Source organism: Ornithorhynchus anatinus, chromosome 5 (genome assembly GCF_004115215.2).
Source record: "Ornithorhynchus anatinus isolate Pmale09 chromosome 5, mOrnAna1.pri.v4, whole genome shotgun sequence".
Taxonomy (NCBI): Eukaryota; Metazoa; Chordata; class Mammalia; order Monotremata; family Ornithorhynchidae; genus Ornithorhynchus; species Ornithorhynchus anatinus.
This window is the reverse complement of record NC_041732.1, coordinates 78,720,425-78,738,391: the sequence shown is the minus strand read 5'-3', so window position 1 is coordinate 78,738,391 and position 17,967 is coordinate 78,720,425. Positions and strand designations below refer to the sequence as shown.

At 44.4% G+C, this 17,967-nt stretch overlaps 1 protein-coding gene across 6 annotated transcripts in view; it reads left to right on the top strand.

Moving 5' to 3' along the window:
* Nucleotides 1-17,967, top strand: part of USP48 (ubiquitin specific peptidase 48) — a 96,211-nt gene that overhangs the window by 46,864 nt on the left and 31,380 nt on the right. For all 6 annotated transcript variants that reach the window (XM_029064938.2, XM_029064941.2, XM_029064939.2 and 3 more), the window contains exons 12-15: nt 1,984-2,181; nt 5,974-6,088; nt 6,221-6,351; nt 13,178-13,249. In XM_029064938.2, the coding sequence (XP_028920771.1) occupies nt 1,984-2,181; nt 5,974-6,088; nt 6,221-6,351; nt 13,178-13,249 (516 nt within the window). The remainder of the gene's footprint in view (nt 1-1,983; nt 2,182-5,973; nt 6,089-6,220; nt 6,352-13,177; nt 13,250-17,967) is intronic.

The window sequence follows — 17,967 nt, the reverse complement described above, 5'->3', positions numbered from 1 at the left end:
CTAATCAGGTTGGGCAGAGTCCATGTCCCACGTGGGGCTCACGGCCTTAATCCCCATTTTATAGATCAGGTGAGTGAGGCCCAGGGATGTGAAACGACCTGCCCAGGGTCACACAGCAGATAAAGAGCAGAGCTAGAATTAGAACCCAGGTCCTTCTAACTCCCAGACCCATGCTCTTTCCATTAGGCCACACTGCTTCTCTTAGCCATTTGTATTGTAATGGCCATTACAACCAGAAGAGGTATGGGCAGGCAGGATCCAAAACCACTGAGTATCTCCTCTTTGGGGGCAGAGAGGGAGTACCTGATCTTTGTTGGGACCCTGGCCTTACCACCAATGAGTTGGGGTGGAGGCGGGCAGTAGGGGAGAAGGGCCTTCTGCAGAGCCACCATGGTAGGAGAAATTAGAGAATTCTGGCCTTGAGGCACTCTGAGAGCTGTGTGTCCTCCTTGTCCCACCCCCAAACCCTTGGGAGAGCCCACGGTCCCTCTCCAGTCTTTGATTCCTGCAAATTCTTTCCCCCAGTTCCCCTTTCCTTTCCTCACCCCCATTGTGGATTTGAAGATAAGGTGAGTGGACACCCAGAATTCCTGCTCCCACCCCTCCCAAATGGCCCCATTGCTGATTTTGAAAATGGTTTCCCAGAAACTTCCAGTGGTGGGGGATCGTGTCGATCAATTTTATGGGCCACAGCTGTGGCGTTCCTAGGAGTGATTGAATATCTGAATTTTGCTCTGAGAAACCACTTTCGGGTTTTTACAATAGGAATTAGGCTATTAAACTAATGCTGTCCAGATGAGTACTAAGTCGGCCAAAGCAGACTAACCAGCAGCATTCATCCATTAGATGTCAGTAGAAGAGCGCAGACGTTCCCGGCAATATCAGTCTTTGTACGCCTTCCTCTCAGTTTGCGCACAGCATTCAGGGACTCCATGGAAATCCCTTTGAAAATGCTTCAACGCTAGGGTCTCTCCGGCCTTAACTCTTGCCCTGAAAGAAGATCAATCGGTTTGAAATTAGCCAACTTTCGGCTTAGCTTGAGAAACAGATTTCGTTTAACTGTATCTCACTTTTTAGTTCTTATTCTAGATCTCAAAATTTGGGCCCTGAGACCAGAGAAAATGCTTCATTAACCAAGAGGAATGTTCTCTAACTGGAGGGAAAATAAAACAATCTCGATAGTGCCAGCCAGATCAGCTTCTCATTTAAAGTGGCGGAAAACAAACCCCAAATTCCGATTCTGAAAGTGCATCAGATCCAGGAGAGGAATTTCAAATTTAACTTGTGTTTGTTAGGAGGTGCTCACCAGAGGCATCTTGTGTACTGTTATTTTAACATGACTGAGTACATTTTGGGATATTGAAGAAAGCTGGGCTAAGGCATTCAATAAGCGACTTCATTTATCTTTGATGTATTTCTGGTAGAATGGGATTAGTAAAACTTTCAGGGGTGTGGTGGGGAGTTTATCTGCAGCACCTGAGTTTCTTGAATTCAGTTGTAATCATGTGAAATATAGCTCTAAAAGTCGTACCCAATCACATTACTTTCCGAATGAGGCCCCTTCTCCCCATAACTTTGTTCTCCTCTGTAGAGTTAGGCAATAATGTGGCCTAGAGGAAAGAGCACAGAACTGGGAGTCAGGAGACCTGGGCTCCACTTTCACCTCTGCCATTGGCCTGCTGGGTGACTTTGGGCAAATCACTTACCCTCTCTGTGATTCAGTTTCCTCAGTTATAAAATGGGGTACGATCCCTGCTTTTCCTCCCTCTTAGAGCGTGAGCCCCATGTCGAGGACAGGGAATGCGACCGATCTGATCTGATCTCGTCTCGGCCACGACGCTGATCACAGCGTAGGGCACGTAGTAAGCGCAGAATAAATCCAAAGGTTTTTTATTATTTACTTGTGAAAAATGAATGGGGCTGTTGAGAAAGATAAAATAACGAAAATACATAGGCTTGTTTCTCTTGTATATTTTTTTCCAGAGCCATATGAATTTGTGTCTCTTGAGTGGCTGCAGAAATGGCTGGATGAATCTACACCAACAAAGCCCATCGACAACCATGCTTGCCTGTGTTCCCACGACAAACTACACCCGGACAAAATCTCCATTATGAAGAGAATATCGGAATATGCAGCTGACATTTTCTACAGCAGATACGGAGGGGGGCCGAGGCTTAATGGTAACCGGAGTCTTCTGTTGGCTACATAAGAAAAATTTCAGTATCCTTTGTTTAGAAAAATGAGCATTCGTCCAAGATTGAACCATTCTTCCTCTCCCTCCTTTATGGTTTTCTTCTGACCCTTGACTTGCCATTTCGCTTTCCTAAACTTTGCCTTTTCACCAATTAAATGAGTACATCTTGACTTTAGAGTTAGACACGCCTGACCTCTGGCACACGATCCTTCTGCCATCACTTGCCTTGAACATTTTTTTCTCTCTCTCAAAGGCTGTCTTGGCAGCAGGAAGACCTGGAAACACGATTTGATCATCTTCCCGCCAAAACTCTACCCTCCCCCTGACTTTCCCATCACTGGACAGCGTCACCATCCTCTCCGTCTCACAAGCCCATAACCTTGGCAGTATCCTTGACTCCTCTTTCTCATCCAACCTTCATAGTCTGTCACCACATTCTGTCGGTTCAACCTTCACAGCATCGCTAAACTCCACCCTTTCTGCTCCATCCAAACTTGCTACCACCTTAATTCAAACACTCGTCCCTCTTTAATTACTGCATCAGTCTTCTCGCTGACTTCCCTGCCTCGCCCCTCCTCACTCCAGTCCATGCTTCACTCTTCCGCCCGGCTCATTTTCCTAAAAACAAGTTCATTCCTCATTTCCCTGCTCCACAAGAATCTCCAGTGGTTGCCCATCCACCTTTGTGTCAAACAGGCATTCTTGTTCATTGACTTTAAAGCACTCAGTCACCTTTCCCTGGCCTATCTTACCTCACCGATTTCCCACTACAGCCTAGCACGGTCACTTTATCCTCTACCTTCAGCCTACTCGCCGTAACTTGATTTCATCTATCTCGCCATCGACCCCTCCCCTACATCTTGCCTCTGGTCTGGGACTCAATCCCCTTTCATACATGGCAGACTGCCACTCTCCCCACCTTCAGAACCCTATTAAAATCACATCTCCCCCAAGAAACCTTCCCCAAATAAACCCTCACTTCCCCTACTCCCCCTCCCTTCTGCATTTCCCCCACAGCACTATGTACAATTCCACAATTTATTTGTAATGTCTTCCCCCTTTAGATTCCTTGTGGGCAGGGGACATGTCTACCAACTCGGGTATTTTGAACTCTTCCCCAGCACTTAGTTTAGTGCTCTGCACACAGAGAGCACTTAGTGAATTTGATTGGGTGACAAGAGATTAAACGGCTTCCTTTTCAGTTAATTCGGGTAGTCCTTTGTGTGGTGGGGAAATATCCTGTGGGGAGAGCAATCTGGGTTTCGGGCCTGAGTCTGTAGGATTGAGGAAGTGGGATTTTTTTGGTTTTTAATTTTTCTGTGGTATTTGTCGAGCATTTTCTAGGTAGAAGGCACTGGGGTAGATATAGAGCAGCATGGCGTAGTGGATAGAGCACGAGCCTGGGAATCAGAAGGTCACCGGTTCTAATCCCGGCTCTGCCACTTGTCTGCTCTGTGGCCTTGGGCAAGTCACTTAACGTCTCTCTACCTCATTTACTTTTTATGGAAAATGGGGATTAAGATTGTGAGCCCTAAGTGGGACAAGAACTGTGTCCAATCCAATTTGCTTGTATCCACCTCAGTGCTTAGTACAGTGCCCAGCACATAGTAAGCACTTAGCACATACCATTATTATTATCATTATAATGCAAGGTTGAACACAGTGCAGGTCCCATATGGAGCTCCCAGTTTTTAATCCCATTTTACAACTGAGATAACTGAGGCACAGAGGAAGCGAAGTGATTTGCCCAAAGTCACACAACAGGTAAGTGGCAGAGGCGGGATTAGAACCCAGGACCTCTGACTCCCAGGCCTGTGCTCTTTCTTCTATGACACACTGCTTCCCACTGAGTCTAAGTCCTGGCGTTTTGCACAGAGCAAAACGCTCAGAGTCTCTTCCCTTCTCTCGGCATCTTGCCGGGGCACAGAGTGCAACAAGGAAGTAGGCGGGCGGCTGGCAGCCAAGTGGCCCCGCGGGGTTTTTTTTATGTGTTGGACCCCTGTCTGGTCTAAGTGACCGCAGCAGAATGCTGATATGGTGCCCAAATGTCACGATCCAGCAGGCTGTGAGTAGCCTTAGTAAATGCTGAAGTCTTTGCTGCCGTGTTGGTCGGCTCTTTTTTTCCCTGGGCTGGCTTTCCTCACAGATCGCCCTGGTTGGCCCTTCAGTCAGAAATCTCCCTTCCCACTGGAAGCATAGTCCCAATCAGTCATATTTATTGAGCACTCACTGTGTGCAGAGCACTGTACTAAGCACGTGGGAAAGGACAGTACAAAAGAAGGAACAGATCCATTCCCTGCCCCTAAGGAGCTTACGGTGTAAAGGGGTAGACGGACATTAATATGAATAAGCGCAGAACGAGTACTAGAATCCAGGTCTCCTGCTTCCCCGAACCAACAGCAGAAATGGCCGAATAACAAAGACCCTTCCCTGAGAGCAGGAAGCATTAAGCCATCTGCCCCAGTGTGGTGGGTCAGAACACTAATGTATCTTAGTCCCTCGATGCTTTGAGAACATCGGGAAGCAGAGAGTCTGTTAATTTCCTAGCTCCTGTCTCGACAGCCCCTGTGTTCTGTAGTAATGCCTCAGTCAATCTAGGAGAACCTTTATTTGGAAAACCAATTCTTGTTTCACAATGGAGAGAAGTTTCAACAGTCATGCCCTTCCGAATAGTCCGGTCCTTGAATGTTTGCCAACAGCATGCATAATAAGAATAATAATAATGATAATCGTGGTACTCGTTAGGCGCTTATTATGTGTCAAGCACCATTCTAAGCGCTAGGGAGGTCCAAATTGATCAGGTTGGACACAATCCCTCTCCCACACTGGGCTCACACTCTTAACCCCCATTTTACAGATGAGGACCTGTGGCCCAGAGAAGTTAAGTGACTTGCTCAAGGCCACACAGCGGACATATGGCAGAGCCGGGATTAAGAATAATAATAATAATGTTGGTATTTGTTAAACGCTTACTATGTACCAAGCACTGTTATAAGCGCTGGGGTAGATACAAGGTAATCAGATTGTCCCACGTGGGGCTCACAGACTTAATCCCCATTTTACAGATGTGGGAACTTGCCCAAGGTCACACAGCTGATAAGCGGCGGAGCCGGGAGTAGAACCTATGACCTCTGACTCCGAAGCCCGTGCTCTTTCCACTAAGCCACACTGCTTCTCTGATTAGAACCCAGGTCCTTCCGACTCCCATGCTGCTTCTCGGAATAGTATAATTCAGTGTCAATCTGTACGAATGCCAATCCATCAAGCAAGGATATTTCTTGAGCCCTAATTGTGCAGGGCCCTGGTACTGAGCACTTGGGCGAGCACCGTACAATGGAGTCGATGGACACAATCCGTGCCCACAAAGAGCAGAGAGATCATATGTCCCCTTTAAACTTATGCTGTTGTCTCACACACACTTGCTCAATTGTTCAATTGTAGCAGATGGGGGAAGCCTCATCTAAATAAAAAAATGATTTGAAACTTCATGTCCTAAAATGCCATACGCTCTATGCTGGGGTCTGGAGTGCTTCTTGTTGCACTCAAAAATAAAAATCCATTTAAAGCCAAAGATTGTTTGTAAATAAACATGTCCACATGGCTTTTTTACTGTGTGCAAATAATCTGTCATGGAGGTTTTCAAGTTGAGGAAATGCGAAATTATGCTTCCGTAATTCTTATTTGCTAATACTGTAAAATTGAGTATCAGTTACTTAAAACATCTGAAGTGATTTTGTAGTTGAAGGAATATCTGTCACTGTTTTTGTTTGTCCCGTAGTTAAAGCACTTTGCAAGGATTGCGTGGTAGAACGATGTCGAGTATTGCGATTGAAGAACCAATTAAATGAAGACTATAAAATTGTTACAAATTTGCTAAAAGTTACAGTAAAGAGGTATGTGAGAAGTCTTCCTAAACCGTTTCAAACGGCTGTTAATAATCTTTGGCAATCTTTACTTTTTCATGGGTTTTCTAGCATGTTGATTTCAGAAGATGTAAGTTCATCTCTTTTGGGCTTCTTCCACAGCAATGAAGGATTTTGGGTTGGGAAATCTTCCTTACGGAGTTGGCGGCAACTAGCTCTGGAACAGTTAGATGAACAAGATGGTGAAGTAGACCAAAGTAATGGGAAAATGAATGGTGATGCCCTAAATAAAGGTAACGTTATATACTGTGTACTGTTGTTATGTGGTCATAATTAGGCAGTAGAGCTTTAAAATGCTTGAATCTATTCTAAGTCCCCGCTAATAATATTAATTACAGTAATTTATGATCATTATCATCATTTTATTTAAGTGCTTACTATGTACCAGGCACTGTACTAACCGCTGGGGTGAACACAAGCAAATCGGGATGGATACAGTCGCTGTCCCACATGGAAATCACGGTCTTAATCCCCATTTTACAGATGAAGGTAACTGGGGCACAGAGAAGCGAAGTGACTTGCCCGAGGGCACAAAGGTAAGCGGCGGAGTCAGGCTTAGAGCCTAGGTTCTTTTGACATCCAGGCTCTTGTTTCCTCCTAGGCCATGCTGCTTCTCTTCACGCGGTTTTGAATGCCTCTTCAGTATTTGTCCACTTTCCAGAAAACCATCCTAAGGTTGTGCTTTCCAAGTAAAGTAGCTGTCCTCTGTGCTAAGGGAAATTACAACTTTTTTCCAAGGGAGGGAAAGGTCCTGGGGCCCTTTCCTCTGCAATCAGCCCCTCTCGTATGGCTCCCCTCAACCTTGAAACCTGCCTCTGGGGTGAACCGTACTGAGTTTTTCAGGCCACGAGAAGCATCATGACCTAGTGGAAAGAGCCTGGGCCTGGGAGTCAGAAGACCTGGGTTGTAATTCTGCCTCAGCCACTTGTGCACTCTGTGACCTTGGGCAAGTCACTTCACTTCTCTGTGCCTCAGTTACCTCCTCTGTAAAATGGAAATAAAGACTGAGCCCCAAGAGGGACATGGACTCTGTCCAACCTGATTCCCCCCTTTCAAAGCCTTATTGAAGGCACATCTCCTCCAAGAGGCCTTCTCTGACTAAGCCCTTTCCTCTTCTCATTCATTAAATAGTATTTACTCATTCAATAGTATTTATTGAGCGCTTACTATGTGCAGAGCACTGTACTAAGCGCTTGGAATGTACAAATCGGTAACAGATAGAGACAGTCTCTGCCCTTTGACGGGCTTACAGTCTAATCTCCCATTCCTTTCTGCGTCACCCTGACTTCCTGCCTTTATTCAGCTCCCCCTCCCAGCCCCACAGCACTTACATACGTATCTGTAATTTATTTATATTAATGTGTCTCTCCCTTTAGATTTTAAGATCACTGTGGGCAGGGAATGTGTCCGTTTATTGTTATAGTGTACTCTCCCAAGTGCTTAGTGTAGTGCTCTGCACATAGTAAGTGCTCAGTAAATACAATTGGCTGGCTGCTTAGTTTGTTTCTTCCCCCAGCTTTAGTGCTGTGCCTGACACATAGTAAGCACTCAACAAATACTATTAACAAACAACAAACCATCGCCAAAAAAAAAAGTGCCAGGTAACTAGAGATTGTGCTAGCAGCCTGTAGGAGGCCGAGAATAGTAGGCAGGGTGGCCGAACAAGGCCTGGCTTCTATTCTAAAATTAACTCATTTTTCTCTTTCATTGAACCCCCCGGTCTCCCTCCGAATATGCTCCTGATCCCTGTTGGGGTGAAGCTGAAAAAGAGGGGCCGATCATCCTAAAAGTTACTGACGTAGGTTGTTCAGTGGTTCTCTCTGAGAGGAAACAATTGGGGGGGGGCCAAATAAAAGACTGGACACGGGCTTTCAGATGGCAAGCCGTGCCACTGAGGGGAGGCATTTTAACCCACAGGAGAAACTTTCATTTTTGCCTTTCAACCTGCAGTTCATTCAAAATACATTAGTTAAGGTGATTTTATTATGTGGGTAGTTGAGCTCTCACCATGCATCAGGAGAAACCCCTCATTAACTTGGAAATATGGGAGTCCGAAGGCTGTTTACTTTCTATAATTAAGAATTTCTCCCTTCAAGTAATGGGACATGGTCAACTCCAATCATTTTTGTCATTTTTTTTAAATGGATTTTTGTGAACTCTTGTAAATTATTTTGGTGAGGCCGCCTGAATAATATCAAGCAACCATTATTTCTTGAGTGCGTACAGTGTGCAGTACTAAGCACTTAAAAAGACTGATCCTTTTTAGGATTCAAAAAACCTTTTAGTTTTAAAATTGCTAGAATGCTGAGAGTTAGGACTTTTTCAGAGATAAAATGGTCTCCCAACATTGTTCATTTTAAAGGCCAAATGTGAGCTTAAACTTGAATTTTCTTCCCATTTATGCCAGAGGCTGATAATTTTCTCCCAATTTCCTAGTGCTAATTGCTGCATTGTAAATATAAGTACATCTTCATTCCTTGAGTCTACTTCTTTAACGTGCATTTCGGTGATACTCCGGCAGTCATCTTGTAATTCTTTTTATATTTCAAGATGACGTTTTTCCACCCCCTGAGCCATCTACGTAAAGTGGGTTTTATCTTTCCATTTTCGCAAGCATTCTTGTCACGATTTTATTTATTTTCCCTGTCAACCAGATCACTGAGCTGTCTCCTGCTCACCACAGATTTCCCTTCTTGTTAGACTTAACATTCTGTACCCCCCTCTAAAACACTGACACTTTTGATAGACTTCATATTGGGCCATCTTCAGGATCCATTGAAAATGTTCATTTTAGTAATGTTTTCAGTAGGATCCTCTCATTATGAAGACTGGATATTTGAACATTGGACCTAGCCTTTAGCCTATGACAGAGGTCCTTTACTCTTTTTCAGTACCAATTAGCGGCACGCTTTCTGAAAGAAGTGTATTTCAAAAGTTCTGTTGGAATTTAGAAGCATGAACAAGAAGCTGAGTAACTGGATGGAGATTGTGCTTTTGGAAATATCTTTCAGTACACCTATTGATTTTTCTGTCCCTAGTGGCCCCGATGCAGTTAAGACACGCTCTGGAGTCAGAAATCAGTGAGCCAGAACTGACTGGGTAAAGGACAGGGAGTTTTTACATGAGTAAATCTCTGTTACAGAATCTGAAATGATTATTTCAGTGCCTTCTAATGTAATAAATACTCTACTCAGGCTCTGAAACTGTAATTGGAAATGATGAACCATGTAAATGACTGTAGCGAAAAGTGTTTCATTCAAGTTAATGACATGGTAGACTACTGTTAACATCTTGACATGATGCACAAAAGGACTGCCCCCCTCAAAAAAAATTACTGACTGAAATTTTCCTGTACAATACCTGAGGGCTTTGCGAATGAGCTACCCAAAATGGCTGCCACTGGGAACAGGCAAGCAAGTCCAGAGCAAGAAAAACAGGGAGGGGAGAGGGAGGAGTTGAAGGAGGAGATAAAGGGATAGCAGCAAATGAGAGCAAGGCAAGAGGAAAGGGGAAGATAATTGGAAGGGCATGTGATTGGAATTTTCAAATACATCACCTCCTTGACAACCATTGCTTTCCTTTTGAGAGGAATGTGAAAGAGGAGAAAGAATGAGTGATTGACACCCAGTCAGTGCTGAACCTCCTGGAATTGAGGGCTGTGGGGTGGGTATAGGGAGAGGTTGGGAGAAACAGAAGGGTAGGAGGATAAGACTCCCTCCTGCCTGTGTTCACTTGCCTCCGACTTCCCCTGGCTTAGCGGTTTTCTTGCTGAAAATGCTGTGGCTCCTTCCCCTGGCCTTCTGTATACCAAGGGTTCCGTCCCTCTTCCCCCCAAACCCTCTCTTTCCCTGCGGTTTAAGCCCATATCACCTGCCCCACGTCCATCTTTGAACCATTTTCATCTCTTTCTCACATTCCTTTTCCCTTTTTCTCCACCCCTACACTGATACCCAGGGACGTTAATATCGACGTGTTTCCAGTGACCTTTCCGCTGCCCACTTCTTTTCCTCAGTGATCCACCTCACCAGCTTGGACTCACCCTTGATGTCATCCTCTCAAGTCTCTGCACAATTTCTAATTTCATCAACTCTGAAATTCTCTACTCCACTACAGCCTCCTCATATGCTTTCTCTCCCACACACCTCCCCCCAGCCCCTGCCGGGATATCTGTTCTCTCAGCCCATTCCAATTTTCCAAAGTCATCATGCCCCATTTCGTCTCCATACCAACTCTGTCATCTCTTGACCAACAAATCCACACCTTCAGCACTGTGCTCTCTACTGAACTCCCTCGTTCCCCTGCCTCGCTGGCAATCTCGTATCACCGCTGCCCCTCCATCCTTCATCACCTCCATAGTCTGCTTCCTCGGTTTCTATGCTCAAACTGCAGAGCGCTGCTGGATTAAACCCAGACACCAGGCCGACCTCGGCCATCTCAAATTTATTCTCACCTGCTTTAACTCTGCCCGGAAACAGTACTTCTTCATCCTTACTGAATCCTTTGCCCATTGTCTGCACCAACTGTTTCAATTTTTAATTCCTACCTCAAACTCCTGCTTCCTGTCCCCTTTATCTCTTACCCCTAATGACCTTGCCACCTATTTCATTGATAAAAATGAAAGTGCCAAACATGTTCTCTCTCAAATCTTACCTGAGCCTCTCCAGTCCCATCCTCCTCCTGCCCCTCTTCGACTCTCCCGTCCTTCCCAGAGTATCGGCAAGGGGAAATATCTTGACATCTAATCCCTCCAGCTCGACCCCACCCCTCCATACTTTATTAAAACTCTTGCCTCCTCCCTTCTACCTTCCTTGGCCCCCATCTTCAACTTCTGACTCTCCAGGGACTCCTTTCCCACATGCCCTTGAATCCTCTACCCTAAAAAAAACCTCCCTGGCCTCCAGTTGATACCCCATTTCTCTCCTGCCATTATTTTCTAGACTCCTCGAGCTAGCTCTGCATACCCGCTGCCTCCACTTCTTCCCCTGTTCTCTTCTCACCCATCTATACCCACTCCCTTTATGGAACTCATTCACTTCCACGGCTTCAGGTCATCTCCCTGCTGATAATTTTCAAATCTACCTCTCCATCCCTTACCTCTCTCCTTCTTTGCAGTTTCTTCCTACCTGCTGGACATCTATACCTGGATGTCCCATCGACACCTCACACTTAAGATATTTCAAACAGAACTCTACCTCTTAGACAGTAGATACCACCACCATTCTTCCTGTCTCACAAATGCATAACCTTGATATTATTATTGATTGATTTAATTCAACCCGCATATTCAGGCTGCCACCAAATCCTGTTGGTTCTATCTTCAAAACATCTCTAAAATCCACTCCTTCCTCTCTGCTTCCACACTGATCCAAGCACTTTTCATATTCCGCTTTGACTACTGCTTCAGCCTCCGTACTGATCTCCCAGCCTCCTTTCTCTTCCTCTCCAATCCACTCTCCACTTTTTGTGGATAATTTTTCTTAAAGACAAAACATCAAAAAAAAATGAAAAGAAAACTCAGTCTTCATTTCCCTGCTCCTCAGAAACCTCCAGTGGTTGCTTGTCAACTTCCGTATCAACCAGAATTTCCTTAACAGATATAAGGCACTCAATCACTTCTCCCTATCCTACCTCACTGCACTAACCACATACTGCAACCCAGCCCACATGCTTCTCTCCTCTAACCCCATCCTATTCACTGAACCTCATTCTCACTTATCTCACCACCTACCCCTGGCCCACATCCTCCTCTTGGTCCTAGACTCCCTCCGTCTTCATGTTCGGCAGACCAGCACTCTTCCCATCTTAAAGGCACATTAAAATCATATCTCCTGCAAGAGATATTCCCCAACTACACCCTCATTTCCCTTCTCGTTGTCCCTCCTGCATCACCTGCGCACTTGGATCTGTTCCCATTAAGCACTTGATATTCACCCCAACAACAACCCCAAAGTACATATGTCCATGTCTGCCATTTACTATCATGCCTGTCTCTCCATCTAGACCGTAAGCTCCTTATGACTAGGGAATATGGCTCCAACTCTGTTATATTGTACTCTACCAAGTGCTTACATAGGGTTCTCTGCAGACAGTAAGTGCTCAATAAATTCCACTGATTGGAAAAAAAAATACCATTAATTGATTGGGTTGTGATCTTGAAGGAGCCCATGTTAGGGAACTCCTGGATCTAATGTGCATGTGCTCACTTGTGCCTTTCTACACTGTGATATGTCCAGTCACAAACGCAGTATTGTGAGAAATTTCCCCAGTTCTTCCATTGCATTCTACTCAACTCTGTTGTATTGTACTTTACCTAACATTTAGGTCAGTGCTGTGCACACAAAAGCAGCAAGGACTAGTGCAGAGAACAGCCCTGGAGTCAAAGGATGTGGGTTCTAATCCCAACTCTGCCACATGTCTTCCGTGTGCCCTTCACTTCACTTGGCCTGTTACCTCATCTGTTACCTCATCTCTAAAATGGGGATTAAGACTGTAAGCCCCATGTGGGACGGGGACTGTGTCCAACCTTATTACCTTGTATCTACTCCAGCACTTAGTGCTTCGCACATATTAAGTGGTTAACAGAAAGCACAATTATCATTACTACTACTAAGACGATGATGCTTATTTAAGTGCTTACTGTGTGCCAAGCACTGTTCTAAGCACTATTATAGCTTATACTCATTGTATATTTAATGCAAGAGTTATGGCAGATCTGACTGAACTTCTTACAGCCCTTGCCTTCAGAACAAATGAGAGACATAAAGTAATAATTTTTTTCAGAGCACATCTATCTCCATTTAGATTTTTCACCAATTCAGAGAGATGACTTCTTGGGTAACTGGCTAAGCAGTTTTTTGTTTTTTAAAAGATGCAACCTCTTACGTATTGCCCGAACTGTGCTGGAAAAAAAACAAGCAATTGAAAGAGAAGCCCTTGGTGTTAAAAAGTGTAAAATTGTGCAGTGATTTGAGAAGGGAAGTCACTGCTGTGACTACGTAGACTACATGCAGCAAAAAAGCTTCTCAGGCACTGATCGGTTCAATATTGTTTGTTTGTCAGATGAATCAAAAGAAGAAAGAAAAGATGAGGAGGAAGAATTGAATTTCAATGAAGACATTCTGTGTCCTCATGGTAAGCTGAAAGCTTAAAATTTTGGTGATCGGATTGCTATACCTTTAAAAAAAAACCCAAACGGAATTACCTGAGTTTTGCCAAACCTTGTCTAAAATCATTTGCCCTGACCCCTGGAACCTGGAGTGTTCTAAATAGACTGCTAGTTGTTTGCTAGGCCTGCTCACTCCTTCCCTTTGTTTACTTCTGTCACCTCCATTCTATTTGATATTTAATTGTTTTAATTTCCTCCCGGTGGACCACACTTAAACAAACAAAAAGAGTAAAATAAGGGTCTGAGGTGGTGTTTTTTTCTTTGTGTGTGTGTGTGTGTATGTTAAAGGGTGAGTGAGATTGGCTTTTTTCCTCCCTGATATTTGTCTCTTGCTTTCTGTTTATGTGCAATATTTTATTTTGTGTTTGTATTTACCGTCTATTGTCCTAGATCTTAGAGGATTTGTTTAAACTTTTTGCCAGCCCATTGCTGAATTTATCAGAATTGGGGCTCATTGATATATGTGGGGTGATTTACCAGCTGTCTTGTTTTTCAATTGATTTCTCCTTTTCCAACTTAAAGACTCATAGTTGACAACCCCTTGTTTAAATTCTAGTGCCCACCAACCTGTCCACCTCACTTGGCTTCAGAAATTATAACTTCCATTGAAATCAGGGACAGACCTACCTCTGAAACATAAACTAACTGGAACTAAGGGTCTTTTGGATAAAAAAGTTTGGATAATTGCCTACTTCCCTGAAAGGCGACTGTTTGGCACTTGGGGAAGCCCCCTCTCTTTTCCTTCTCATCCATTATCTCTACCTCTCCCTGGCCCCCTTGACATGGCTACTTAGCCTTGCAGATAGGAGAGGGCTACCTATTCTGCCATCAATTGGCCCCGTTGGCCACATCGAGCCTATCAGGGATTCCTGCTCTCTTTGGGCAATATCAACAGCTCCCCCATCAACCTCCCTTCTCCTTCCTCTCCTTCATCTCTCTTCCCTTCCTTCTGCTCCACCTCCTGTACTCCAGAACATACACATCTGTCACATGGGCACATCTAATAACAGTAATAATGATAATGGCATTTAAGCTCTTACTCTGTGTCAAGCACTGTTCTAACCACTAGCGTAGATACAAGTTAATCAGATTGGACACGATCCCTGTCCCACATGGGGCTCACAGTCTTAATCCCCCTTTTACAGATGAGGGAACTGAGGCAAAGAGAAGTTAAGTGACTTACCCAAGGTCACACAGCAGTCAAATGGCGGAGCCGGAATTAAGAGAAAGAGAGAGGGTATTAAAGGTGTCCTGCCTGAAATGATTGTACATCCTTATGGTGTGGCTGGACTGCACCTCCTCTTGGTAATGATCATTTGAACGACTTCTACTCATCTCTCGGATTGGATTTTTATGTCATTTTTTGCTAACAGGGTCATCGTAATTGAGTTTCAGCACAGAGTCTTCTGCAGGAGGTTGGGGCGAGGGGCAGAGAGGGAGACTGCCAATCCAGGGGTCACTGCCATTGCTTTCCTCTCAGTGACTAGAGATGCACTGTTGCGTATTCTTGTCTCTCTCATCTGCTGTTTCCCGTTTGTGTGGTGTAATTTTCCTAATTCTTTTGAGACGTGCCTTGTCATTTCTGCAGCGTTGCCTAGCCGAGGCATCCCAAGCTGCTGTCCTGTGTTAAGCAGTGTGTCAAGAATGGAAAACTGATGGTGGTGTTATTTTTTTGATAGCTTCTCTTTTGTCATCTAATGGGACAGGGACCGCGTCCTATCAATTTGCTTGTATCCACCCCAGTCCTTAGTACTGTGCTTGGCACATAGTAAGCACTTAACAAATACCACCATTATTATTATTATTCTCTTGGATCAGGCTCAGCCTCGTCTTGGTTGTCACGTAGATAAACAGCTCAGCAAATAATATTTCCTTTAAAGTCAGCCCTTAGTCCTTGAATCATTTTCCGACCCTCTCTGTAGCCTGAAATATTGCGTGTCCTTTCATGATTCTTTGTCGGTTTGAAATTAAGGTGGGATTCTATGTACTTCTCCCACCAAATCGAGTGTAACGTTTCCTCCCCGCTCTCGAACCGGGGTTTTCGCGGTATAAGCAATGCTTCCATTTCAGAGCGAGTCGGAAAGACGGGGAATAGGCTTCTCAGATTTCTGTGTGGAACCTTTGCATAAAGGTCTCCATATTATATAATGGCCTGATTTTTCTGCTGCTCAGTGAACTCGAATTAATCATCTTCCCTCTCCCCGCTTACGTTTTAAAGTTTGCCTCTCCTCCTTGTGATTGACCTCAGACCTTCCATTCTCTTTCCGTGGGGAGGTTTCTTGTGTTGGGGCTGCGTTGTGCCTTGGGTGAATTGAGTTAGCGTGGTATTTACTCCCTCTGTATTTACTCCCTCTTTCTCGTCATTAATAGGTCACAGATAATCACTTTCTTGAAAATTCTGCTAGAACTCTTGCCTATTGTGGAAGAGTTTCATTTTCTAAAAATACCCAGTCAACTGGAGCAGAATTGAAGTGTTACCAGCAATTTGAAGGCTGAATTGCCTCATACTAATTGTGGTTAGCAGAGTCAAGAGATATTTAGAAATCCAGCCGAGTAACTGGGATTTATGCCAGTTTCAAAATTTGATTACTGTGTTGCAATGTAATTTCAAATTATTAAAATTACCATTCAAATATGAGTTTATTTCTACCCTTAAGGCGGAGAATTAAACTAATTAAAAATATTTGCTTGATATCAAAAATAACTTTGTTTTGCAAGCTCATAAATATGGAACACTGGAATAACCCAATTTGTATTCCATCGTTAATGGTATTTCCCAATTAACCTTTTTAGGATAATTGTATTCCCCTAGTACCTCCTGTGAGTCAAGAGAAGGAAAGAAAGCACAGGTTGGAGCAAGTTTTACTGGCCTCGGGGAAAAAAATTAAAGCAATCTAGTTTTAAACTTTTTTTCTAGTACCAGGTATACTTAGAGGGAAAAGCAGATTGTCATTTTTCTGACTACTGGTTGAAAGGAATGTTGGGTTAGAATTAGAAATCTCATTTTGATGCATTAGCATGTTGAAGCCTGACATTAGGTGATCCCCTATTTCAGGAATCAAAGTCTATGATTGAATAAACTTAGTACAGGGCTGTGCACACAGTAAGCGCTGAATAAATGCAGTTGAATGAATGAAGGAATGTAATGTATTAATTTCTGTTGTTGCTAATAATCCTTGGATGGCCAGTTAATCATATTTATAGAATGCTTACTGTTTGCAGAATACTGTACTAAGCGCTTGGGAGAGTGCAGTGTAACAATGTAGCAGATACATTCCCTTCCCAGAATAAGCTTACAGTCTAGAAGGGGAGACAGACATTAATATAAATAAATAAATCATGGTTATGTACATAAGTGCTGAGGGACAGGGCGCAGGGGGGCCGGCGCGAGTAAAGTAGAACATCAGGGAGATGCAGAATGGAGTGGGAGAAGAGGAAATGAAGGCTTAGTCAGGGAAGGCCTCTTGGAGGAGATGTGCCTTCAATCAGGCTTTGAAGGTGCCGAGAGTAATTGTCAATGTGAAGAGGGAGGGCGTTCCACACCAGAGGCACCGAGATAGACGAGATTAAACTACAGTGAATAGGTTGGCATTAGCAGAGCAGAGTGTGCCGGCTGGTTCGTAGTAACAGAGTGACAAGGTGAGGTCGGCTAAATAAAATGCCAGATCTTGGTTGTCGATTTAGGTAAAACAAATAACTGCCTACAAGAGTGAGAAGTCCTTGAAATTCTGTTCTGGGATCCTGATGAAGTTTTTCCAAGAAAATGTATTTCTCATCACCTAAGATTCTTTGTTTGTACCCTGGACCCTCTCTTGCTGTCACCCCCGCCCCCCTCACCTGATGCTCACGTGCCTCCCCGAAGGCAATAGGATCTTTGGGGACTAGCCTGCTCACGGGAACAGTGCTCCTTCCTGCTCCTGCAGTTTCTCAGGTCACGTGAAGCAGCGTGGCTCAGGGGAAAGAGCATGGGCTTGGGAATCAGAGGTCACGGGTTCTAATTCCGGCGCTGCCACGTGCCAGCTGTGTCACTTTGGGCAAGTCACTTAACTTCTCTATGCCTCAGTTACCTCATCTGTTAAAATGGGGATTAAAACTGTTAGCCCCACGTGGGACAACCTGATCACCTTGTATCCCCCAGCGCTTAGAACAGTGCTTTGCACATAGTAAGCGCTTAACAAATACCACAATTTATTATTTTTTTTTTATCTCCCCAGCAGCCAGAGCTTCACCTTCAGCCCCCTTTGCAGTCAGGTCCCAAAACCTGACATCTCAACAATGTTTAATGGTTTCTTAATTTACTAACAGTGAACCCAATTCCAGTTGAAACCACCTTTCCCTAAATCTGATACTTTCCCTCCTCGCAGGATCCTCGGTACTTTCCTTCAGGCATTCCAGGGCTCATGTTCCTCTGATCCTTTCCCCTCTTCTCTTGGGACGTCCCAGGTTCCAGTTTCGCCCTCTCCGAGTCATTCGGATACTGGGTCTTTTAGCATCCTTTCTCTCCCTCAAAGGCAGGAGCCAAGCTCCCCCGGAATCCTAGCCAATGGATTCCAAAACTCCTTCACCCATGATCTTCTCTGCTCCCAACCGGTTACCTCTGTCCGTTCAGGGTTACAGCACGAGCTTCACCCGTGTCCTCTTCTCCCAGGCACACAGCTCGCAACCTGTCACTTCCAAGGTGGCC